The sequence below is a fragment of the Melopsittacus undulatus genome, chromosome 20 (assembly GCF_012275295.1).
Source record: "Melopsittacus undulatus isolate bMelUnd1 chromosome 20, bMelUnd1.mat.Z, whole genome shotgun sequence".
Taxonomy (NCBI): domain Eukaryota; kingdom Metazoa; phylum Chordata; class Aves; order Psittaciformes; family Psittaculidae; genus Melopsittacus; species Melopsittacus undulatus.
The window spans coordinates 413,311-437,815 of NC_047546.1; the positions used below are offsets into that span (position 1 = coordinate 413,311).

The 24,505-nt window shown below is 55.4% G+C and overlaps 3 protein-coding genes and 1 non-coding gene across 5 annotated transcripts; 1 reads left to right on the forward strand and 3 right to left on the reverse strand.

The window, feature by feature from the left end:
• The first annotated feature begins 266 nt into the window (after nt 1–266).
• Nucleotides 267–7,375, forward strand: SYT11 (synaptotagmin 11). Its single transcript, XM_034071242.1, has 4 exons — nt 267–413; nt 2,231–3,054; nt 4,165–4,288; nt 5,235–7,375. The coding sequence occupies exons 1-4, from the start codon at nt 380–382 to the stop codon at nt 5,543–5,545; spliced, it is 1,293 nt and encodes a 430-aa protein (XP_033927133.1). The 5' UTR covers nt 267–379; the 3' UTR covers nt 5,546–7,375.
• Nucleotides 7,376–10,305: 2,930 nt separating this feature from the next.
• On the reverse strand, nt 10,306–15,585 carry RIT1 (Ras like without CAAX 1). 2 transcript variants are annotated; one of them, XM_034071081.1, is made up of 5 exons: nt 15,474–15,585; nt 14,893–14,949; nt 14,267–14,340; nt 13,477–13,668; nt 10,306–12,597 (listed from the first exon to the last, which is right to left on the reverse strand). In XM_034071081.1, exons 2-5 carry the CDS (start codon nt 14,945–14,947, stop codon nt 12,367–12,369), a joined length of 552 nt encoding a protein of 183 aa, XP_033926972.1. In that variant the 5' UTR covers nt 14,948–14,949; nt 15,474–15,585; the 3' UTR covers nt 10,306–12,366. The 2 variants fall into 2 exon arrangements, with proteins under 2 accessions (XP_033926972.1, XP_033926971.1); XM_034071080.1 differs by lacking the exon at nt 15,474–15,585 and adding an exon at nt 15,108–15,340.
• Nucleotides 15,586–16,420: 835 nt separating this feature from the next.
• On the reverse strand, nt 16,421–24,250 carry KHDC4 (KH domain containing 4, pre-mRNA splicing factor). The gene is made up of 14 exons (XM_034071079.1): nt 24,152–24,250; nt 23,813–24,050; nt 22,769–22,897; nt 22,352–22,431; nt 22,018–22,070; nt 21,629–21,792; nt 21,136–21,347; nt 20,981–21,041; nt 20,462–20,519; nt 20,053–20,306; nt 19,443–19,598; nt 18,381–18,493; nt 17,739–17,830; nt 16,421–16,836 (listed from the first exon to the last, which is right to left on the reverse strand). The coding sequence occupies exons 1-14, from the start codon at nt 24,196–24,198 to the stop codon at nt 16,637–16,639; spliced, it is 1,857 nt and encodes a 618-aa protein (XP_033926970.1). The 5' UTR covers nt 24,199–24,250; the 3' UTR covers nt 16,421–16,636.
• On the reverse strand, nt 21,421–21,549 carry LOC115945850 (small Cajal body-specific RNA 4). The gene has a single exon (XR_004080061.1). It is a non-coding gene; the product is annotated as a small Cajal body-specific RNA 4 (non-coding RNA).
• Nucleotides 24,251–24,505: the final 255 nt, after the last annotated feature.

The following is a 24,505-nucleotide window of genomic DNA, read 5'->3' on the forward strand; positions in this document are numbered from 1 at the left end:
GCAGGAAGCGGAAGCGCCTCCGCGGGGCCCGCCCGCCGCGCATGCGCCCTGCCGCCGTGTGGGCCCGGCGCCATCTTTGCTGCGCGCTCCCGACCGGAGCGCGCACGCGCACGGGGGGGTGGGAGGGGGGAGCCGCGCGCGCGCGCGCGCGCGCGCGCCCCCGGGAGGCGCGGCCACAGCCCCGGCTCTTGCCGAGTCACCGCCGGGCGGGCGCGGGGGGGGCGGGGCCTGGGCGCGGGGGGCGGGGCCTGCGCGGGGGGCGGGGCCTGCGCCGCGGCAGGACCAGTCGGCAGCTCCTGCATCCCGGGTACGAGCATCCTGCGGGCGGGGGCGGCTCCGCACCGGGCTCCGCATCCCGGATCCCGGCCCCGGCTGGGCCATGGCGGAGATCACCAGCGTCCGTCCGGGCTTCGGTGAGTGCCGCCGGGACCCTGCCCCCATTGCGGCCGCGCTCGGTGCGCGCACCCCCCACAGGCCCCGCTCCGGCCTCCGCCGCCGGGGCGGTGCCAGCGCTCGGCCCCGCGGTCGGTAACGGAGCCTCCGCCGCAGGAGGCGATGGCAGAGCCGGACCCTTTGTTCGCAGCTCCCCGGGGGCCGGGGCGGCTGCGGCACCGGCGGCGAGGCGGGGCCGGGAGGGGGGGGGGGGGGCTGCGGCGGGAGGGGCCGGGGCGGCGGCCGGGGGCGCAGGCGGTGAATGGCGGAGATGGCGCGGCCGGGGCTCGGGTGCGTGTTCCAGGCCCGAAGGTTCCAGGCGCTGCCGCTGCCCTTCCATAGGGCCCCGCGGGGAAGAGCAGCGGCTCCATCGGCGCTGGCGTCGGAAGAACTTCCCAGCAGGAACATGTCCATGCAGGAGCATCTGTGGAGGGGGCTCCCTTCCCTCTGACAGCCGCTGGCATCCGGAGCCACGTGCTGGCATCATGGAGCCAGCGGCCACCATTAGGATAGAATTCCCTGCCCGTTTTCCATTCTTTCCCGTTAATTGCAGTGTGATTCCGTGTGTGTCCCCCCCCCAAAGCTGGGTTCAGCATCACGTCGGAGCAGAGACCTCTCCTGCAGGGTTTGGATTCAAAGGGGTGAGGAAGGAGGCTGCGGTGCCATTGACACGGAGCAAAGCTGCAAACCCGCAGCTAAAATCGGTTTTAGGCAGCTCTATGCAGGGCAGTTTTCAACTGGAAGGAATTACAGAGACCAGGCTAATGAAGGGGGGAATGATGAGCTCAGGAGGAGTTTCCAGCCAGGATAAGAGCAGGGAACCCCTCACTCAGACAGGGAACGTTATGGGGAGTGTTCTGTTAATCGGATTCCCCTTGCTTGAGGCTGTTCCTGCAGTGGGGCTGAGCCACGTTTGGCTCTGAAGTCAATGCCCATTGCAAACCATTGCAAACCCTCGCAGGGACAGACTGGAAGGTTCCTCTCTTGCCAAAAGCACCTTTGCCCTTTGTGCAGAGGGGAAACGTTTCCTCTTGGAAACCAGTTTATTCCTGAGCCTGTTGGGTGCTCAGGTTCGGCTCTGACCTCCTCCCTAACCAGAGATGTGGGGAGGAACTGAACGTGCAGGAGCTCTCTGGAGCATCATCGTCTCCTGGTTAGGGTTCAGAATGGAGACAGGGAAAGCAGAGCTTGGCGTTAGCAGCCTCGCAGTCCAGCTGCTGCAGGTTGTACCTGTGTGAGGAAGGAGCCATAGGGCTCACTTCCAAAGCAAAAGAGCAACCGCTTCCATGGGTATTAAAGCAGTGACACAATGAGGAGTTAGGGGAAGAGCCTGGCTCTGCCTCCCCTATCACCTCCCACCAAGGAACCGAAGGCAGCAAAAGGAGCTCTCCCTTCTCTTCCCTTGTCAGACTGAGCAAACCCTGAGCTTTCACCCTCTCCTTGTCCTCCCTCTGCTGTCCCTGCTCCAGCTTCTGCATCTTGGTGGCTCTTGACTGGGGTTCCTTGAGGGTTAGGACAAAGCCATCAACCAGTGCAGGCCACAGTTGGGCACCATGGCCTGTGGAGATGCTGCTGATGGGCGAGATTTGAGCAGGCAAGCACCTGTCTGACATTCCCAAGCCCAGCACAGGCCTTAGGAATGTGACATGTTTCCCATGTGGGGAAGTCTAAGTTAAAGGCTTTGATGCCCAGATCATGGCCTGAAGAGCAGCCCAGGAGCACTGGGTAGGTCTCCATCCCCATGTGCTTGGCTCCGTGGGGCAGAAGCTGGTTCCTGACTGCCTTGTCTCCTCTGCAGATGTCTCTCCAGTGGTGGCAGGCCTCATTGGTGCTACTGTCCTCGTGGTCTCTGTCTCAGTAACAGTGTTTGTGTGGACATGCTGTCACCAGCAAGCAGAAAAGAAGCACAAAACCCCCCCGTACAAGTTCATTCACATGTTGAAAGGCATCAGCATCTATCCAGAGACCTTGAGCAACAAGAAGAAAATCATCCGGATCCGGAGAGACAAGAACGGTGCTCCCAAGGAGGCTGGAAGGGGAAACCTCTTGGTGGATGCTGCTGAATCCGGTTTAATGGGCTCCGGTAACGCTGCCGACGGGCCCAGCGCAGCCCCTCGCGTCGAGCAGCTCCCCATCCAAGTCAGTTATGGAGAGGAGCTAAGTCCGGATCAAAGCCTCACGCCGGGAGGAAGCAAAACGTCCTCACCATCATCTCCAGGGGATGAGGTCCTGTTGGGCGAGCTCACGTTCTCAGTGGACTACAACTTCCCCAAGAAAGCTCTGGTGGTGACGATCCAGGAGGCTCACGGGCTGCCGGTGATGGACGAGCACACGCAGAGCTCCGACCCCTACATCAAGATGACGATCCTCCCCGACAAAAGGCACCGGGTGAAGACCCGGGTGCTGCGCAAGACGCTGGAGCCGGTGTTCGATGAGACCTTCACCTTCTATGGCATCCCCTACAGCCAGCTCCAGGACCTGGTGCTCCACTTCCTCGTGCTCAGCTTCGACCGCTTCTCCCGGGATGATGTGATCGGAGAGGTCATGGTGCCGCTGGCAGGTGTGGATCCCAGCACTGGGAAGGTTCAGCTCACCCGGGAGATCCTCAAGAGGAACATCCAGGTGAGTCACTGTGGGGTCCAGGGTCTTTGCCTTGCAGCTCATCCTGGTTCTTTGTTCCAGGAGCCTCCGGGTCTGATGAGCAGGAACACTGCAAATCCTTAGCCATGAAACCTGTTTTCCACAGATCATGTGATGGGTGTTAGATGGAGATGCATGTGATGGGTGTTAGATGGGGATACATATGATGGGTATTGGATAGAGATGTGTATGATGGGTATTAGAGATACATATGATGGATATTAGATGAAGATGACTGCTATTAGATGGAGATACATGTGATGGGTGTTAGATAGAGATACATATGATGGGTATTATATGGAGATACATGTGATAGGTATTAGGTGGAGATACCTATGATGGATATTGGATGGAGATACATGTGATTGCCATTACATGGAAATACATATGATGGGTATTAGATGGAGATATATATGATGAGGATATTAGATGGAGATACGTATGATGGGTATTAGATAGAGACAGATATGATGGGTATTAGAGATACCTGTGATGGGTATTAGATGGAGATACATATGATGGGTGTTAGATAGAGATACATATGATGGGTATTAGATGGAGATACATGTGAACCCAGAATTGCATCTAACCCCCATAAATGACTGCACTGAGCCAAGCCAGCAAAGGTGCATCCCCTGCTTAACAGCCCCTGGTTTCTGAGAGTGCAAATTGCTTTGAAGTAACTGCACTGAATTCCACTCACCAGGGCCAGGAATGTGGTTATTCTCCATCAGGAGTTGTACAGGAGCAGCAGCAGCCTCTGTTCCTTGCTCTGGAAGCACTGGCTTAACCCCCTGACTGATCACAAACACTGAAGGTTGCACCTCCAGCCTTTCCCCACAGCAGCAGTTGAGATCAGAGCAGTTAGAGGGACAGTTCCCATGGTGCTTCCCCAATTCCTGCCTTTGGGAATCCCCCCCCACTGCTGGGCCAGGTTAACAGCACCAGGCTCAGCACCGAGGGTCGAGCCCTCAGCAGGCCCCTGGCTGAGCTGGTGCCATTGCCTGCTCCTTCCCTTGGGCACCAAGCACAGGGAAGGGGATGTCAGTGGTACCCTGCTCCTCAGACCCCCTCTCTCTCTCCCTTCCCTAGAAGTGCATCAGCAGAGGGGAGCTGCAGGTCTCCTTGTCCTACCAGCCCGTGGCTCAGAGGATGACTGTGGTGGTGCTGAAGGCCAGGCACTTGCCAAAGATGGACATCACCGGCCTCTCAGGTAGAAGCTATTTTCTCCCCCTCGAAATGAGGAGAGCAAAGCATGGCCCAAGTCCCCTTTGGGCTCTTGTCACCTGCTTTGTTTCCACCTTTCCTCCCACTGCTCCTAAGGGAATGGGTCCCCAGCAGTGAGCATCCGCAAGGGATGGTTACACAAAGACCAGACCCTTCCTGTTGCCAGAGCAGCAATGGCATCCTTCCTGCAGCTCCTTGGTTTCCAGATCCAGCAGATCTCCATGCTGCTTTTGAGCTGGTCATGGATGCTCTGAGCCTCCATACATGAGCAGAGCATGGATGCTCTGAGCCTCCATGCATGGGGTGATCATGGATGCTCTGTGCCCCCATGCATGGGCTGATCATGGATGCTCTGTGCCCCCATGCATGGGCTGATCATGGATGCTCTGAGCCTCCATGCATGGGCTGATCATGGATGCTCTGAGCCTCCATGCATGGGCTGATCATGGATGCTCTGAGCCTCCATGCATGGGCTGATCATGGATGCTCTGAGCCTCCATACATGAGCAGAGCATGGATGCTCTGAGCCTCCATACATGAGCAGAGCATGGATGCTCTGAGCCTCCATGCATGGGCTGATCATGGATGCTCTGTGCCTCCATTCATTCCATGGAGAAACAAAGCTCTGTGTGCCTGGGGCTTCGTTTTAAGCCTGAGCAGAGAGAGCAAAGCAAAGAGCTGAGGGAAGGGGGAGGCTTCGGGTTGAGCTTCCTTCCTTTCGGTCCCTGAAATGGGAGAAAAGGCTCTTGTTAGGGATGAGCCCAGCACTGAGCTCACCAGGGAGCTCCCCCCCAGCCCCATGTCCTATTGAAACTGCCCCAGCCCTTCCAGCAGGAGAACCCCCCCAGGGCAAATCCATGGAGCTGAACCCCCCCTGCTCCATCCGGAGCATCGGGGGCTGTGTTATTGGTCCCCTTCCCTCCGTCCCCCCGCAGATCCCTACGTGAAGGTGAACGTTTACTACGGCCGGAAGCGCATCGCCAAGAAGAAGACTCACGTGAAGAAGTGCACTTTGAACCCCGTCTTCAACGAGTCCTTCATCTATGACATCCCCGTGGATCTGCTGCCCGACATCAGCATCGAGTTCCTGGTCATCGACTTCGACCGCACCACCAAGAACGAGGTGGTTGGGAGGCTGATCCTGGGTGCTCACAGCGGCACCGTGCCCGGCGCCGAGCACTGGCGCGAGGTGTGTGACAACCCCAGGAAGCCCATTGCCAAGTGGCACAGCCTGAGCGAGTACTAGAGCTGGTAGGGCAGCCTTAACCCTTGTTGTAGCTGTAGGACTAAACCTTGGTGCGGCGGCAGCTGGTGATGATGATGGTGATGATGGTGAGGGGGTTCTCTCGTGATGGGATTTCGCGCAGGGCACTCAGCTATCGAAAGAGCAGTCACTGAAACCCAGAAACACAGATATATATCCCAGTGTACTCACGCTATTGCATGCCTAATCCAAACTGACGTTAGTATAAATCCCACTATCAAGTTGCAGATTTTAATACACTTAATTCTCTGTCACTATGGAAGTTGTGTTCGTGCCGAACTGTCTTTGCTGGTATCACCGAGATTGGCCTGGCTTTAGTAGGCTTCTCCCAGAGTTTAACCTCTAGTTTCTTGTTCGTTTGCCTGCCCATTGGTTCTTGCGGTTCTGTTCTTTGCTGCTTCGGGAGCACCAACCACAGTTCCCTGTAAAGCTGGTTTGGAATTCTGCACTGCGTGAAGGGAAATGGCCCTTTCCTTGGGGAACAAAGTCCCCTTGTCAGCTCCTGGAACCCCTGCCACGTACTCCATGTGGGGGCTCTGAGCTCCCAACAGGGACGATTCACAGCCCACCAAAGGCATCTCTTTGGGTGATCTGAGGCCCTTTCCACCCCAGCCCAGGAGCACAAAGTGATGAGCGATGGCTCAGGGACCTCCTGCTGCTCCTTTTGAAGGGCCCACAGCTCAGTTCTGGTGTAGGGCAGCTGAGGGAGGAGCAGGGGCTGGGGGGGAAAGGGTCACAGAGCTTCCTTCCATGCAGTTTGCATCAGAGACGATGCGGAGCTAACCCAGGGCAGAGCCTCTTCCATGGTGCTTGGTCAATGGGGAACGCCTCAGGCTTCCCAGAGGTTTCCATCCCCTTGGAGGTGTGCAGACCTGCTTGGAGGAATGAAACTGCTCCAATGGGAGCTCACTTTCAGGTGGCCTCCAGTTGCTTCCATTATGGGTCCTGCTGGTGACGTTTGGAGCTCATTTCACTGCTCACAGGCCTTGACTCCTGGAGTTTAGAGCCCTGTTGGGACATGATCCTTCCCCTTCCTCCTGCTGAAGGCAGAGCAATGGAGCAGGCCTGGCTGGGGCCACACGTCAGGCAGCAGTGGGGGGCTCCTGGGGCACAGGCAGCACCCTGGGAGCTGGCAATCCCTTGGCATCCCTTCCTTCCTTTGGGAAAGCCGGATCTCTCCTTGGCACTTGCTTCCAGGCAGAGCCTCTGCAGCAGCAGACGCTGCTCCAGGCCTGCAGCTGCCTCTGCATAGGCAGAGGGGCTTCATTCCTGCTGCATTGGCTCCTACACAGGGATTCCTGCCCCAGGGTGCAGGTTGTGTCCTTAGTGCTGCTCTGGCTCCTGGAGGGGCTCAGAGCTGCAGCTCGAGCTCAGTCCTGGCTCTTGCACTAAGCGATAGCATTGCCGCAGGTTAGCGACTGTCAGGGCTTTGCCCATGGGGATGAGGAGGCTCCAGCACCAGGCAGGATGCTCCCCCCTTCCCTTCCCCTCGGCCACATGGATCTCCTCCGGATTCCTGGGGTTGTGAAGGAGAAGCTGGAGCTGGGGCAAGGCGACAAGCTCAGGGTACAGAGGTGCAGGCTCCCGGGCAGGCAGGAGCAGCCCCAGCCCTTGGGAGCACTGGGAAAGTGAAGATGTGCAGATGTCTATATTTGTACAGCCTCAGTAGACAGGAATGACAGGAACTCACTGTACAGCCCCCGCTGTGGTTGGTCTTCACCTTCTCGTGTCTCCTCGTGGCAAATTAACTGGGAAAATGACAACTTTGTGTGATAAAAAAAGAAAAATAAAAGGAAAAAAACCCAAACCCTATCTGGGCACCTGTGGAAGTGCTCAATGAGTGAGGTGCTCAATGAGTGAGGTGCTCCATGAGGTGCATCATGAGTGAGGTGCTCCATGAGTGAGGTGCTCCATGAGTGAGGTGCATCATGAGTGAGGTGCTCCATGAGTGAGGTGCATCATGAGTGAGGTGCTCCATGAGTGAGGTGCATCATGAGTGAGGTGCATCATGAGTGAGGTGCTCCATGAGTGAGGTGCTCCATGAGTGAGGTGCTCAATGAGTGAGGTGCATCATGAGTGAGGTGCTCCATGAGTGAGGTGCTCCATGAGTGAGGTACTCCATGAGTGAGGTGCTCCATGAGTGAGGTGCTCCATGAGTGAGGTGCTCCATGAGTGAGGTGCATCATGAGTGGGGTGCATCATGAGTGGGGTGCATCATGAGTGAGGTGCTCCATGAGTGAGGTGCTCCATGAGTGAGGTACATCATGAGTGAGGTGCATCATGAGTGAGGTGCTCCATGAGTGAGGTGCTCCATGAGTGAGGTGCTCCATGAGTGAGGTGCTCCATGAGTGAGGTGCATCATGAGTGAGGTGCATCATGAGTGAGGTGCTCCATGAGTGAGGTGCTCCATGAGTGAGGTGCATCATGAGTGAGGTGCTCCATGAGTGAGGTGCTCCATGAGTGAGGTACATCATGAGTGAGGTGCATCATGAGTGAGGTGCTCCATGAGTGAGGTGCTCCATGAGTGAGGTGCTCCATGAGTGAGGTGCTCCATGAGTGAGGTGCATCATGAGTGAGGTGCTCCATGAGTGAGGTGCTCCATGAGTGAGGTGCTCCATGAGTGAGGTGCATCATGAGTGAGGTGCTCCATGAGTGAGGTGCTCCATGAGTGAGGTGCTCCATGAGTGAGGTGCTCCATGAGTGAGGTGCTCCATGAGTGAGGTGCTCCATGAGTGAGGTGCATCATGAGTGAGGTGCATCATGAGTGAGGTGCTCCATGAGTGAGGTGCTCCATGAGTGAGGTGCATCATGAGTGAGGTGCTCCATGAGTGAGGTGCTCCATGAGTGAGGTGCTCCATGAGTGAGGTGCTCCATGAGTGAGGTGCATCATGAGTGAGGTGCTCAATGAGTGAGGTGCTCAATGAGTGAGGTGCTCCATGAGTGAGGTGCTCAATGAGTGAGGTGCTCCATGAGTGAGGTGCTCAATGAGTGAGGTGCTCCATGAGTGAGGTGCTCAATGAGTGAGGTGCTCCATGAGTGAGGTGCATGATGAGTGAGGTGCTCCATGAGTGAGGTGCATCATGAGTGAGGTGCTCCATGAGTGAGGTGCTCCATGAGTGAGGTGCATCATGAGTGGGGTGCTCCGTGAGTGAGGCATGGAGCAGCATGGAGAAGCTCATGGCATTGAGCTCATCCATGTGTGAGCTGCTCCATGCCATGAGCTGCTCCATGCTGTGGGCTCATCCATGCTGTGGGCTCATCCATGCTGTAACACAAGCTTGTCTCTTGGATTTGTTATCACACATGGAGCATGCAAATAAAGCTGGAATCGCTTTAGCTGCTGCCTGGGCCGTGACTGATGTAAGCCCCACAGATGGGCTGAGAGCTGGAAGGGCTCAAGGCCGGGTTGGACACAGGGGCCTGGAGCAAGCTGCTCCAGTGGCAGGGGTTGGGACTGGAGGAGCTTTAAGGTCCCTTCATCCTAACCCATTCCGTGGTTCTATCAATTGAAGCACTGGCTCCACAGATGGGAGTTTCTGCTCTGACAGTTCCCAGGCCAAGCACACACAAACTACAGCTCCCAGGAGCGAAAGGATCAGGACCCAATCCCAGCAAAGGAAGCCTCACGGTGATACTGAAGCACTGGCACATCCAAACCCTCTCCATGACCCTCACAGCATTCCCATTTGCTGTGATTTGGCAGGAATGGATATTCTTTAGCTCAGTGGGATGAGTGGGAATTGAGAGGCATCCTTGGACCCTGGCACTGGGGATGCTCCGGGCACTGGGCAGGAGGCTCCAGCCTCTCCCGAGCAGGGATCTGGCTCCTGTCCCTTGTTCCCTGCAGCTCCCGGCACAGAACAGCGCCGGGCACAAAGCCACAGCTTTGGTAATGCCGGATCCTGCAGAGCCCGGAGCCGTTTCCCAGCAACCCCAGTGGATGGGGGGGGGGGGGGGGTCGGTGTCTGTTTGGGTGGCTCAAAAGGAGCCTCAGGTCTGAGCTTCAGGAAGCAGCGAGGAGGAGGCCGAGGTTCCGGATCGATGCCTCAGGAGCAGGGATGTGGTACAGCCCCAGGCATGGCACTGCCGGGATGCTGAGCACACAGCAAGAGCACAAGCCCCGTGCCCCTGTGGTGATGCCCACGGTGCTCAGAGCCCAGTCAAAGCCCCCTCAAGGACTGGTCTGGACAGGGATGGAAATCCCTCCTCAGGTTCCTCCCTGCGGCTGCAACAGCAACGGAAGAATTTCCATGAGGAAAAGGCAAAGGGAAAGGTGCTGCTGAGCCCGGAGAGGAGTGGGTTTGGGCAGAGCATGGGGACTCCGCTCCCACTCGCTTCCCCCCTTCCCAACACAACTGGGGGTCTCCTCCTCCTGAGCCTCACCCCATTCCCTCAAGCAGCTGCGTTGCCAGGGCCATGGGATTGATGGGAACAGCAGCCCCCTCCCGGCTCCATCTTCCTGTAGGGAGCCACAAGGCCCCCCCTGAGCCTTCCCTTGGTCCCTTGGCTGCACCAATTCCTTCTGCTTGGAGCCAGACATGAACTTCCCAGCAGAATTCCCAAGCACAACGTGAGCTTTTCCCTCAGCAGAGCTCTGAGGCTGAGCAGCTCCATCCCATTCCGCTGAGCCCCCCAGAGGAAACATCAGCTGCAAGTGTTTGTCTTCCAACTGCTACACTCTGTCAAATAAACCAGGAATTCCGTGTATTCCAGCTGCTATATTGTATCAAACAAACCAGGAATTCTGGGTATTCCAATTGCTATATTGTGTCAAATAAACCAGGAATTCCATGTACAAATTCAGAGGTGTCAAACAAAAATAAACCCCTTTTGAGTCCCACTGCAGCAAACCCCAGCGCAGCAGCCTCACGCCAGCATCCACAAACACTCCCATTGCATTGAAGGCATCCCAGAAGGCACAGAGCTCCGCTCCTGCACGGTGGAAACAGGCCCCAAGAGCTTCCAGGCCTGCTCACGGCTTCCCTGGAGGTGCAGGGCCTGATCCTGACTGCAGGGGCTGAGCCACACTCTGTTATCGAGGAGAGCAGAGGGAGAACTTGGCAGCAGCACCAGGCCCTGCTCTGCCTCTCCCATGGCAGAAGCAGCCACTTTGCTGTTGCCTCCTCCCAGAAGCCAGGGCTGTTACAAAGAGCCTTTAACCCCTCCAGGGGAGGGATCTCAATCCTACAGCAGCGACCACTGAGGATGCACTCAAGTACACAACAGGGCTTAAAGCCCAAGCTCTCCCCACTGGGAATTATCCCCAGCCCTTCCAAACGTGGGACTGGGAGCAGTGAGGCCACTGGAGCAGAGAAATGAGAACCAATGGAACTGTTCAGCTCAGAACCATGCAGCCTCCTCCAAACGTCTTCCTGCCTGCATCTGGTCTTGGGTTGCAATCCCACGCCGAGAACAGGCCCAGAATTCCCAGTCACACCTCAGGCAATAAGGACTTCAGCCAGAAAAGCAGCTCAAGTTCATGCATTTGCTCTCCTTGTTCCTTGCACTAATCCTGTTACACAGGAGGTTTCAGTTTTGACTGCACCCTCGCAGGCAGCACACTCAGACCGACGTTGGAGTTGGCTTCGGAACAAGATTAACAGCGACTGGCACAGAGGAGCAGGGAATGGGAGCTCTCCTGCACTCAGCCTACAGAGCTCTTTCCCTCTGCAACAGAAAGATTCCAGGCACTTTGTGCTCCAGGAAACCTGGTTCAGCCACGGCTGAGTTACCCACCTATGGTTGATGCTGTCATTAAACCCAACACCAGACATTGGGGCTCTGCTGGATTTAACTCTGCAGATGATGTGGGTGTCAGTCAGCTCCAAAGTCTATGTACAGAGGGTGCCAGCAGCACCGTTCTTTACTGAGCATAAGAAAACCTGTCCCTGTGCCACCTGCACGGTCAGGATGTGACCCTTTAGGGACTGTCATTGCACTCAGCTGATCCCTTCCTTCCACTGCAGCAGCAATTCCACTTTTAAGACTGCACTGGAAGCATCTTACCAGCGTTAGGGGTGTTAATTCTAGGCCCAGATTCCTCTGGATCAGCCATTTTTGTCTACAAAGGAGTTATCCCAGGAAATAATCTGGAATTGCTGTTAGAGGCTTCTCCTTCCCAAAGCTCCTGGGTCCTTTAGGACAGGAACATAAAGCAAAGTGGAAATAAATAAGCAGCCCCCCCTCACTGCTATGGCTTTCAACAAGCAAGTCAGAGACCCCAAAGCTGTGGTTCCTGCAGCCTCGTGACACAGCACATGCTGGGGCACCCAGTAAGTGCTGGGGACAGTAGGAAACTGCTCCATCTCCATGCCTGTTGCCAAGTTACAGCTGCCATAGGAACCAGGATTTGCTGCTTGTGGCTCGGTTTGGATCCCACCTCCACCTCTGCTGTGAACTCATCACTTCCCCACTGGTGCTGGCAGGAAATCTGTGACACGAGAAGAGCAGAGCTCCAGCACAGCTCCTGTCAGTGGTACCCACAGCAGCCAGGGCTGCTGGCCACGACCAACACGTTCCAAAGTGCAGGGCCACAAACCTGCAGCATCTGTAAGCAGCCTACAGGCAACAATGGCTGGATCCAGTGCAAACCCGACAACAAACAACGGGACAACTGTTACTGCTCTGAAGTGGAATATCCAAAATGAAGGGGGCATCATTCTAAGCAAGGACTGGTAAAAGTCAGGTCTTCCCTCTCAGAAGTCCAGTCAGGTTTAAGACACCACCAAAACGTCGTCACTAAACTGCTTTGGTTACAAACGGCTGTTCCCAGGTTTTGTTCTATGGGCAGAGGAATTCTGTGTTCAAGTGACTGAATCCTTCTTCCTTCGGAAGGGCGACTTGAGCCTTTTCCACACGCTGCTTTTGGGTTTGGATTTCTTCTCCATGGCCATCACTGCTTCCTTCTCCTTCCTGCGGATCTCCCGCACCAGGGCATGGAACACGTCGTCGATGTAGTAACGGAACGCAGCCGACGTCTCAAAGAAGGGGCAGTTGAACTCCCGAGCTAAAGAGGAGCCTTCTTCTTTGGAGACCTGCAATGGCAAAACCAGCAGCATGGAATCAACTGGGTTGGGAAAGAGCTCTCAGCTCATCCAGCCCCAGCTGCCAAGGCCACCCCTGCCCCATGGCACTGAGGGGGTGTGAACACCTCCAGGCCGGTGCCTGCAGCCCTGCCCTGGGCAGCCTGGTCCAGTGGGGCAGGAATTGGTCCTCAGCTCCATCTAAACCTGCCCTGGTGCAGCTTGAGGCCGGTTCCTCTTGTCCCATCCCTTGGGAGCAGAGCCCAGCCCCTCTTGCTCCATCCTCCTGTATGGAGCCATCAGGTCCCCCCTGAGCCTTCTCTTCCCCATCTGAACCCCCCAGCTCCCTCAGCCCTTCCCCATCACTTGTGCTCCAGGCCCTGCACCAGCCCCATTGCCCTCCTATGGCCCCGCTCCAGCCCCTCAAGGTCTCTCTTGCAGTGAGGGGCCCAGAGCTGAGCACAGGACTCGAGGTGCAGCCTCACCACAATCCCTGCCCTGGCCCTGCTACCACACTGATGCTGGTACCAAGTTTCTTTCTCTTGTTCTGCCTGCCCTGGAGCTGTGCTTGCAGCTTCCCAGCCCCAGAAATGCTCCTTGCCACTGATTCCTACATCCTTCACAGAAAACCTGGTTTTCTTTCACTCCTCACTTCTGCAGTAACACAACCACCTGCAAGGAACCCTCAGCACATTCATGAAACAACAAAGCCACTTTGGCAAGCAAGGCAGAGCAGCTGCCACTGCCTGAAGGGTACAAGGATGCTGGTGAGGGACCTTCCTCACGGATGGATGCTGGTGACAGGACAGGGGCTGATGGCTTCAAACAGAACCCTTTGTACCCATGTGGTTCCCACCAGGAGGAGCCTGCAGCCGGGGCCATGCCCTTTACCTGCCGCAGCTGCGTGAGGTCGGATTTGTTCCCCACCAGCACCACGGGGGTGTCATCCGTGCGGCGCACGCGGTAGATGAGCTGCTTGAACTCGCGCACCTCGTGGAAGCTGCGCCGGTCCGTGATGGAGTAGCAGATGATGAAGCCCTCCCCGGCCCTCATGTACTGGTCCCTCATGGCCGTGAACTCTGCCTGCAAAGAGATGAGGCTGTAACAGCTGCTCCATTGCTGAGCTGCTCACCATGGACACCACAGGGGCAGCAGCTCCAGGAAGCAGGGCTCAGCCAGGGGCAGGCGCTGGCACAGGGAAGCTGGGGCTGCCCCATCCCTGTGTTCAAAGCCAGGTTGGAAACAGGGGCTGGGAGCACCCTGCTCCAGGGGAAGGGGTCCCTGCCTGTGGCTGGGGCTGGATGTGGTCCCTTCAACCCAACCCATTCTATGATACTTTCAACCTGCAGCATCCTAATGTCCCATTACTGCAGGACAAGGCAGTACATGTTGGGATTAACACTGAGTTTCCTCACTAGAGATCACACCAACACATCATTTCTCACCAGCACCTATTGCTCGTTGATCATGAGCAGGACAGTGCAACAGAGAAAGCGCTGCCTGGAAGCAGAGCACCCTCCTGAGGTGCCTAAATCCACACAGTGTGATACTGATGCTGTGAGCAACACAAGGCTTAGGAAAGCTCAAGAAGCAAAGACAGGGACACTTACAGGGTTGCTGTCTCTGTGCCTGACCATTGCAGACCTGTACCATCCTCCTAAAGGTCCTATTATTGCCATACCTGTCCTGCTGTGTCCAGGATATCCAGATTGGCAGGCTCATCATCAATGCGGATCCGTATTTTGTAAGCATCCTCTGTGAATCCACAGCACAAGGGGAAGAACGAGGTTGGCCACAAGTGCAGCACCCAGGGGCTCTCAGGCCTCCAAGAGAACCACACCAGAAGCACCCAAGCCGGGAACCCCCCTCGACCACTCTGAGCCCCATTGAACACCAAAAGACACGATTTAAGATGCTCCCAGCACCGGTGCTGCTGTTCTGGACCCCCCTCCCCAGCTCTGCCTCACTTCAAAGCACAGAGGAAGAGCAGGGCCCTTCTCCCAAAGCCAGAACAACCGGAATTCAAGGAAGAGCTGCTCCCCCCCATGCTGCTCCCTTAGAAGCCAATCCCTCACCATGGGGATGGGACTCCCAGGCAGGTTTCCAGCCGTTCCCTGCCAGCACACACACACCGGACAGCGAACGGGCTGAACACACGGGCAGCGAGAGGCTCAACCTCCGGCTGTGCCTGTGCCAGAGCTCTTCAGACTGTGAGGAACCCAACGGGCATCGGTCCTTAGCTGAGCCCAACTGCCCACCGAGTGCTCCCGCCCCATGGACCCCCCCAAGAGCAGAGCCTCTCCTCACCGATCGTGGGGTCGTGGTCCTCCGGGAAGCGGTGGCTGATGAACTGCATGGTCATGGCTGGGAACAGAAGCCAGAGGCACAATGACACGGGCCGGGCAGCACCCGCAGCCTCAGCCGCCCGCTCCTGCCCCAACCCCGGCTCGCTGCGAGCCCCCGGAGCCCCCGTCCCGTCCCGTCCCCCCCAGAGCACCCGGACACCCCGAGGCCTCACGCACCGCTCTTGCCCACACCGCCGGCTCCCAGCATCACCAGTTTGTACTCCCGGGACTGCCCCTGCGCGGCGCCGCCGCCCGGCCGCGCTCCGGCCTCCATCCCTCAGCGGCGGCTGCAGCACCGGGACCGATCGTGACCGGCGGCGGCCGCTGCCCCCCCCCCCCGGTCCGGTCTCGTTCTCCTCAGGCCTGAGGCGGCGGCACCAAAATGGCGGCGGCTCCTCCGCCGCCAGCAGCGCCCGCCCGGGCCGCGCCGAGGGGCGGCGCTGGACGGCGGCCCGGAGGGGTCAGCGCACGCGCGGTGGCGGCGCCGCTCCCTCTGCGCGCTCCCGACGGACGGACCCGCACCCAGAGCAGGGCTCTTGGCACCTTTAATGGGCACGAACGGAGGTTCCGGGTGGTTACAGCGCAGGGAAGGCAGCGACAGCACCCGTTTGTCCCGTTCCCAATGCCGTTTGTCCCGTTCCCAATGCTGCTTGTCCCGTTCCCAACACGTTTGTCCCGTTCCCAATGCCGTTTGTCCCGTTCCCAATGCCGTTTGTCCCGTTCCCAATGCTGCTTGTCCCATTCAACGCCGTTTGTCCCGTTCCCAACACGTTTGTCCCGTTCCCAACACGTTTGTCCCGTTGCCAATGCCGTTTGTCACGTGCAACGCCGTTTGTCCCGTTGCCAACGCCGTTTGTCCCGTTGCCAACGCCGAGCATCGCCTCTCCGCGGCCCTTCCCCATCCAAGAGTTCTGCACCACCAGGGAAGCGCCCGGTCCAGTTCATGTCCATCCCCAGGCCAAGAGCCTGAGCCCAGGGTCAAGGCAGGCACGGTCCCGGCTGGTGCCCACAGTGAGCCACAAGGGGTGGAGGATGAAGGAAGAGATGGGGCCAAGCCCTGAGCAGGAGTCCTGGGCGAGCCCGGAGGGAGGGGAGATGGAGAGGAACCCACTGGTGCCCCTGCCCTGCATCCAGCTGGAAGGAGGAGGTGTGGAGCAGTAACAGAAAACCCCAGTGCTGAGTTACAGGAGACACTCGAAGAGTAAAACACAAAGGAAGAGGTTGGAGAACCTCACTCCTCAGCTTCATCACAGCCATTTGTACCTTCCCTGGCTCAAAGTCCCACCACTGAAGCTGTGGTCACCATCAGCTCAAACCAAGCTGCAAACACAGGCTGAGCACCACACACAACACAAGCACCAGGCTGAGGGTGCAGGCAGCAGGACTGACTCTGGCCCTTTTTTAAGTGATCCTGGAACAATGGAGCCTTCCCTCTCTTCTCTTCACAGCGCTTCCCTCACTGCACAAGAGCCTAGCCCTGTCACCACTACTGCAGTTCATGGTGGGGTTTTATTGGACAGATTCACTGCAGAAATAAGGAGTTCAAAAACGATGCATCCCTTTCAAAAGGGGAACACTGAACCTGTTAGCTTCTGCAACTGTAAAAACAAGGGGTATTTGCAAAGTTCAGGCTGTAATGTACATGCATTATTGCTAAAGGGGGGGGAAGAAAAACCCAGATGAATGAAAACTCTTCTCTGCAGCTCTTATGGTGCCATCCAAAAGGGCATCTGTTGTTTAGCTCGCTGTTGTGAGGACGGGTACTGGTACCCCAAGCTCCATCCCTGTGAAAAGGTACTTGCGGTTTTATGGCCCCCGTGTTCCTCCTCTTCGTCTGATGAATCTCCAGCATATGCCACTAATCCAAAGCCCTTTTCTGCAGTTTTCATCTTCTTTGCTTGATGATCTAGGAGGGGAAAACAAAACACACCCCCCCCCAGCCCCCGAGAAGGGAAAAAGCAAACCAAAAAGAGATAAAATGCCCCAAAACGAGTTAATAAAAAAAGACGTTAATTGTAAATCGTTAGTTGGACACCATTTTGAGGTCACAAGGCCAATGGTCATCCAAGGTCGAAGGCCACACGAACACCAGCAGCAACAGCACATGTGATCCATCAGAACCATGTAAGAGAACAGAGAAAGAAGAAAGAAACACACAAGAAAGGGCAAGTTAGCAACTGGGCATCAGCGATGGCAACGTCACCGTTACAGAGATCAACACGTCAAGAAAAGGACCTTAGCTCAAGAGCAAGCTAACAGAAGGACAACCTCAGGGAGCAATACTGCAGAGAAACTGCGGTTAAAGAGGCCTAACGTGAGGCACCTGCAGAGCTGCCAGGCACCAAACTACCCCAAGATGCCTAGGGCTGCAAACACAGCCCTAGGAGAGGATGAGCTCGGAGAGCACTTGGGTCCTTTGCAGACACAAGTCATGTCTGTGCATACACACCTGAGCCACAACTCCCACCGCCAGTGCCTCTAGAGAGAGTTGTTCACAAGGTAAAGCCACAGGACATCCGTGTTACAAAACAAGCCTATGAGATCGTGTGCCTCTGGGTCAAAAATACCTGTCCTTCAGTCCATTACACTCTCCTCATCCACACAGGTATTTATTGAGGCTCTAAGAGAAGCATCCTGTCTTTAATCACAGTGGGTTTAGAGCAGTGCAGCATGAGCTGCTTTTCATCTAGACAGGCTAAAGAAGAGCCAAAAAGAACCCCCACTGCTTTAAACTCACATTAAGACCAGCGGAAGCCCATATGGGAAAGCAAACTTGACTTACAAGTGTCTCTCATTCACTGCACTCACCATGGTTGCCTGCTAAAGACCCCGCACCATTTCTGTCTTCAGAGTCCGATTTCATCCCAGTGACAGGAAAAGCTGGTGGAGGCATCAACTGCCTGTTTAAAGCAATGCAGGCCCTTAGTTCTTCTGGTTTAAACAAGCAGAGTCAAAGGTAACAGCAAACAAGTTCAGAAGCCAGATCCTTAACTTTTAACTGCCTGACTAATCTAGTGGTCTTCCACCGCATCAGTGGACAAGGGAAGAGCAACTGATGTCACCTACATAGACTTCACTATGATCACCCCATTCTTAGCTCTAAACCAGAGAGGATTTGATGGATGAGCTATTAAATGAGTAAGGAATTGGCTGGATGGCCACATCCAAAGAATTACAGTCAACAGCTCAGCATCCAAGTGGAAACCAGTAAACAAGTGGTATCCCTCAAGGGTCCATACTGGGACCAATACTATTTAATCTCTTCATCAATGCCAGACAGGGGGACCAATGACACCGAGCTGTGTGGAGCATCATCGAACAGATGTCCCTTCCCCTTCCAACCCCAACCACACTCTGGTGCTGTTTCACAGCAAAGAACATGAACCACGGATCCCCTTGGCTTTCCATCAGGATCAGGAGAGGCCTGGATGTCATCCTGCCCTCACTCACCTGTCCCTCTCTCTCTCCTTTCCTGAGGAACTTGCTGCCTTCGACCCGGCTCCATCGAGTTCACTCTGACTGGAGAAGCCTGTACCTAAATTAGTCATATGAATGGGTCCATGCTATGAGCAGAAAAACACACGGCATTAGCAAATCTACCACTACAACATAAGCTCCAGCTCCTTAATGATAATGATAGGAAAGCCAACTTTCCAGAGCATATTGCCAACTAGCAGAAGAAACCACTAATCACCACTGTTAAACAAGAGGCTTTCTCCTAAAGATACTGAGGGTAATGCAGTAAGGAACATGCCTGAGAAGCACGAGGGAAGGCACCTCCTCACCTACTCCACCTCAGCTCATAGATAACTGAGTCCCTTCTCAGTCAGCTAATTCTGAGCACTATCCAGACCTCATGCCACAGCCAGCTCTGCTGGAGATGGCCACAGTAGGGCCAACAGAGAGGCAGGTGCTCACTGCCCCATGGCAGAGGTTTTGGCAAGGGTTTCTGCCTGTGAGCAGGGCTGTATCATCTCAGGAGCATTTGCAGGAGCTCCCTTTTCTCACATACAAGCCTGAAGGACTCGAAATTACTTTAATTAAAATCAACTGCTTTGTTCTTTAAAACAAAAAGAACTATTTCTAACTCAGGCTGCTTGAAATCCTCTCAAGTGCAACCTGCAAGGAAGGTAAACGGGGAAAACCTGGGAGTTACTACCACGGTTCCCTCCCACCCCTCGAACAAGCCTGCAAAAGACCCCCCCAAACCCCAAAGAATCTCTCTTTAAGCTAAACAGAAACACACTATGGGCACATCTTTGACCTGGATGCACCAGTAGCCTTGAGGAAAGACCGAGGTAAGAAAACAAGGTGCCAATGCACCAGCAAGTCACAGTTTAACAGTGGTGCATCCACCCAAAGAGACCAAAGCGTGGTCTTGAGGCTGTGCAACAACTGCAGCCATCTGCCAAAGGCCTTGCACGACTCTTCCCACATCAACTGTGCTAAATCATCCCTCTCCAGGCAAGTTCTGGTTTGGTGAATGAAGTAAAATGGGTGATTTTATTCCACCTGGTATCCCAGCAGTCCTGACTCTCTCTCATCCGGCAGCTCCTCAGTGAAGCGTCTCTTTTGACCCTGGGGATGGGGTTGGACTTGTGGCTGTGAACCAGTCGGCAGGGTGGTTTTAACTGGGGCAGCAGGAAGGAAAGGAGCGCTCAGTGGGCTCTGGCGTGCAGAAGATGAAACAAAAGACAAGAAACTTTAATACCAGGCACAGGAAACACACCTCCCATGTAGCTTTCAGACACAGGAGCACAGCTGAAGAGAAACTAGAAGGAAATTCCCAACTTGAAGAAGAAACAAGTATTTCATTTCTAGAAGCTAATCACTGCCTGCAGCTCCAACTCACTGTACGCACACAGAGCTGCATCAAAGCCTCTGGTAACACTTTCCCTATGGGAGTGAGCACCCCCTGCAAATATCCTTTCTGTTCACAGGTGATGAAATAGAGGCTGAAGCAGCCACCCAACAATGTCATTGCTCAGACAGCAGCAAAGCGTGAACAAATCCAACAGCCCTCAAGAATTCTCCATCTGGAACCACCAACTCTTTTCTTGTTAGCAAAGAAACAACTCAATAAACTGATAGCTACAGGGCCAAAGATGAACTGTGGCAGTACCTGGCCAGTGCTGGCTGGAGGCTGTACTTGAGATATGGGATACTGTGTTGGCACAGGCGGAACTCCTGTAGGTAGCGTTGTCAAGACTCCAGGTGCCAAAGGTACTGCCGGTGGTACTATGCCTGGGACCCCATAGGGTGGCTGAACTGGTTGTTGAGGAGGAGGAACAACAGGATAACCAGACTGATAGCCATTGGAAGGGTAATAGGAGGGCTGGGAAGGTACGCTGTTGATAGCAGCGGGCTGTGTGAAGCCTAGAGGGAAAACCACATCTTCAGTTTGCCACCAAAAAACACCATTTCACTGCCAGAAATGAAGGGCTGCATGTTCAAAACTTCCACAACACTAACTGCAAGCACAGCTCTGCAGAATGCCACCCCAAATGCTCTGGGATTGCTGAGGTTTTTACCTGCTAGGGGTACTGCAGTGGTTATCTGATTCACAAACCGGGAGTACTCAGCATGAACCTGCAAGGGATTGGCAGAGATTAGACAAGAGCCATCATGTAGTGTATTAACCTTTCACAGGCAAAAGGCATTTGACCACACAGCTGTAAGGGGGCTTTGCTTCCAGCACACAGCATGCAGAGAGACAGCAATGATTCACACACACACACACACTGAGAACAAGACCCCACTCTTCCTGCTGGCTCTGGGACAGACTCCTGTAACACACAGGGTAATCCTGCACAGGAAATAGAGTGGCAAATGAAGCTAAAAGCTTCCACCTATTCTTCAAAAGAGGCTTTGCAGCCCACACTCCATTAGCAATGCTAACAGAAAGGCTCAGCAGTGCTGGGAAGGGAAAACACCCTTAGGAAGCCAGGAGACATGGGCAGTTTTGCTGGGAGCACACCAAGCAGCAATAGCCAGGCACACACTGGGGCTGGGACAGGCTCTGAAACCTCCCGGTTCTAAGAGCTACTCACGGTTTGCAATAGATTCTCACACAGCTTTTTAGCAGCTGCCAAACCTTCTGGCTTTGGGTGACTGCAAACACACACAAAGGAATAGTTCATAAGCACCAGGGCTTCTGCAGCTCCTTCTTTCATTGTTCCTGTTTGTTTCCAAACACCCCTCATACCTGATGTAAATGTACATGGGTTCAAAAGCTTCTCTGCCCGACGCTGGCTCTATGCAACCTGAGCCTTTGCCACGAAGAAAGACTTTGGCACCTGTTTCAATCTGAATGTGCTGCAAATAGGAGCAACCAGGCCCTTCCACCTTCTCCTTTACATTAAATGTAGGTACAGCATGTTCCAATCCAACAAATAACTTGTCCTGAACATAATGCATCTGTCAATGGAACAGTAAAAGCTTATTATTTCACTCTAAGTATGAGGCTAGAAGTCTTGTGCCTGTGACAGGTGAGTGTCAGATGGCACAGTCAGCCCCTTGCTTTTCTGTAAGCAGGACTGCTCTCTCCATCCCTTTTCTTTTAGGAGGCTGCTGACCCCTGAGCCTCACTCTTCAGACTCAGCTCCATCAGTCCTCCAGGACACACAAAGTACACGTTGTGACAGGTAAATCTTGTCACCAGTGACAGCCAAGGAAATCCACAGCAATGCATTACTCACCCCTGACTGGAATGGAGGTTTCTGGCCAACGGCTGGAGACAACTGAGTAATAGGGGCTGGCTGGTGGTAGACAGTAACTGTAGCTCCGTTGAAGGTCGGACTAGAACCCGTAGCTGCTTTCACTACTCCATTAGTAATGATCTCTTTAATTCTGTTAACAGCTCCTAGTTGACAAAACAAGGAATTCAGTTCTTTCGGCCCTTGTCAACTGTCCAGAGCACCCCAATCTAGTATTAGCAGTCCAGATTAGCTCACAAAGGATGCAACAAGCATGTTACCAACACCAAGATATTCACAGTACAAATCCACGCTGCTCATAACAAAGGCCTTTAATCCCCCCTCCTTTAGCACAAGTCATGATGGAAGAACAGGATTCATTCTGCACTTACGGTCAACCAGTTCCCGTGTCTGACCCTGGACGTGAAGATACAAAGGACGATCTCTGGAAAGGAAATAGTCAAATATTCCACTAAACTCCCAAAGAACACCCAAGAACGGAGCCAATCTAACACATACACTGATGGGACAGGCAGAAAGCCTTTCTACACTGTTTTCATCTCTCAGTATTAGGCAGGTGGGGGACCAGCCATGCACTTAGCACTCCGCTAATGGCAAACTTATTCCAAACAGTCAATACTCCATTGGCTGCCCCCCAAGGGTGATGCTGCCCTTGAAAACCAACCCAAAAGCCCCACCCCTGAGCCCCCCAAGAGAGATACAAACCCTGGTCCCACTTTGGCTTTCTCTTCCGCTGTCATGAACCTCCCTCGGGTCGATACAGCCGCTCCACTCAGGCGACTTATCTACAAATGATTGCAAAGCCCAGGGACAAGTTTAGCACCAAGAAAGCAAGCACAGCAAAACCCCAAAGGGTTTAAGCTTTGTTGGCTTCTATAGGGCACAGACACATTAATAAAGTGGTGAGGAATGGGATGGGGCCCATGAAAAGATACCAACTGTGCTACCTGAGCTCATTATATGATATTGTAGAGAATAAACCACTAAACACCTTCAGAAAACCCTGAGCTTGGTAACTAGGAAACCACCACGGACTGTACTTGACTGCAGCTCTTTAGGCCTTCCAAAGAGGCCCAAGCGTGCTGCCAAGCCCCACAAAGCAGCCGTAGATCCTGCCCGTACCTCATCCTGAGTCTGTCCTCTGGTCAGCAGGTTCCTGCACGTGAGGGGCACGTCATTGATTTCCACCTCTGCCACCACAAGGTCATCTTTGCTTTTATTTGTAGCTGGACCTTTTCCCAGCGCCTGCAGCTTCAAAGAGAACCATTGCAAAAGAGCAGACATGGAGAGAAAGCAGAGGAAAAACCATGCAACCACCTGGGCCTGGTACTCTAGAGGGGACAACCCTTTTCAGCTGTGGAACCTTTACACACATTAACAGAAAGCACATCACATCCCCTACTTCATCATTTACCTCTCACAACCTCGAGCTTAATCAAAACACCCGTTTTACCTTCAGCACATTGGAGTACCAGAAGGAATTGCTGCTTCTGCTCTATAAATAGAGAAAACAGCTGTAGAAGCAAGCAGCAAAGTTGCTCAAACTGACCCCAGGGCATCTCACACTTGAGCTGGCAGCTCGGGCAGAAAGCTGAGCCTAAGAACACCTGGGATTCAGATTTCAACTCCTCTTAGCCACAGAGCTGTTCAAGACCTGAACTCGTCCATACCATGACTACACCCCCCCCCCCCATTTCCTGGTTTAAACCAAAGGCATCACATTCTGTGTCAGTATCTAAGTGCTCTGAAAGAAAGAGCCAGAGACACAGAGATGGCAGAAGCTGCACGGAGACCTCAGAGCAGCTTCCAGTGTTTGAAAGGGGCCACAAGGATGCTGGAGAGGGACCTTCATCAGGGACTGGAGCGATAGGACAGGGAGTGATGGGTTCACACTGAAACAGGGGAGGTTTAGGTTCAATATTAGGCTCTTCCCTCTGAGGGTGCTGAGCACTGCCCCATCCCTGGCAGTGCTCAAGGCCAGGTTGGACCCGGGGGCTTGGAGCAGCTGCTCCAGTGGAAGATGCCCTGGGGTTGGAGCAGGAGGAGCTCTAAGCTCCCTTCAGCCCAGCCCAGGCCGGGCCTCTGCTCTCCGCCTTCCCCACCTCACTGCGGGCCCCTGCACACCTGAAGCCCTCCGGTTCCCCCCGCTCCGCTCCGGGCACCCACCTTGTCCGCCGCGTTAGGCGCCGGCTTCAGCTTCCCCTTGGCCATCAGCATCGCGTTGATCTTGGCGGCCACGGCCGCGGCCGCATCCAGCGCTCCCGAGGGGGCTGCGGAGCTCTCGGACCCCCCCACGGCGGAGCCGCCATCGCCGCCGCCGGTAAAGGGCCGTCCGGGCAGCGGGGCCGTGCCGGGCAGGAGGAAGGCAGGGGCCGGGCCGGGCTGGTCCCATTTACTGCGGCGCCTGCAACACAGAGAGGCCTCAGCGGCGGCCGCTGCCCCGCGGGGGCTCCGGGCCGAGCTCCGGTGCCCGGTGCCGTTATGGGGACCGAGACGCGGCCTCACCCGGCAGCGGCTCCGGTATCTCGCTGCGCTGCACCGCCCGCGGACATGGCTGCGGCCCGGCTGAGGCTGCGGCTCCACCGCCCCCGCGCCGCGCACAGCGTCATTTCCGGTCCGCCGCGCTCCGCCCCTTCCGCCCGTTACCATGGAGACGGCGCGGCTTCCCCCCCCCCCCCCTCTCCCCCCGAGCACCGGCCCCTCGGGAGCGGGGACCGGAGGGGACCGGAGCCGGGGGAGGCACCGAGGGACGGGAGCGGCACCGAGGGACGGGAGCGGACGGGCTCCGAGCAGCACCGGTGCCGAGGGCACGGAAGGGGAAGGAGCCGAGGCCCTCCCGCATGCGCACCGCCGCCGCCG

What these genes read in the sequence shown, in the direction of transcription:
- RIT1 (XM_034071080.1), bottom strand. Translation starts at nt 15,204, where the DNA reads ATGGAGGCCGGAGCGCGGCCGGGCGGCGGCGCCGCGCAGGGGCAGTCC. An exon ending in CGGCGGTGTGGGCAAGAGCG is followed by an intron (nt 14,950 to 15,107) that starts GTGCGTGAGGCC and finishes TTCTGTTCCCAG; the next exon opens with CCATGACCATGCAGTTCATC. An exon ending in ACCTCACGCAGCTGCGGCAG is followed by an intron (nt 12,598 to 13,476) that starts GTAAAGGGCATG and finishes TTGCCATTGCAG; the next exon opens with GTCTCCAAAGAAGAAGGCTC.
- KHDC4 (XM_034071079.1), bottom strand. Translation starts at nt 24,198, where the DNA reads ATGTCCGCGGGCGGTGCAGCGCAGCGAGATACCGGAGCCGCTGCCGG. An exon ending in CGCCTAACGCGGCGGACAAG is followed by an intron (nt 22,898 to 23,812) that starts GTGGGTGCCCGG and finishes TTCTCTTTGAAG; the next exon opens with CTGCAGGCGCTGGGAAAAGG. An exon ending in GACACGGGAACTGGTTGACC is followed by an intron (nt 21,793 to 22,017) that starts GTAAGTGCAGAA and finishes TTTGTCAACTAG; the next exon opens with GAGCTGTTAACAGAATTAAA.
- SYT11 (XM_034071242.1), top strand. Translation starts at nt 380, where the DNA reads ATGGCGGAGATCACCAGCGTCCGTCCGGGCTTCG. An exon ending in CAGCGTCCGTCCGGGCTTCG is followed by an intron (nt 414 to 2,230) that starts GTGAGTGCCGCC and finishes TCTCCTCTGCAG; the next exon opens with ATGTCTCTCCAGTGGTGGCA. An exon ending in TCCTCAAGAGGAACATCCAG is followed by an intron (nt 3,055 to 4,164) that starts GTGAGTCACTGT and finishes TCCCTTCCCTAG; the next exon opens with AAGTGCATCAGCAGAGGGGA.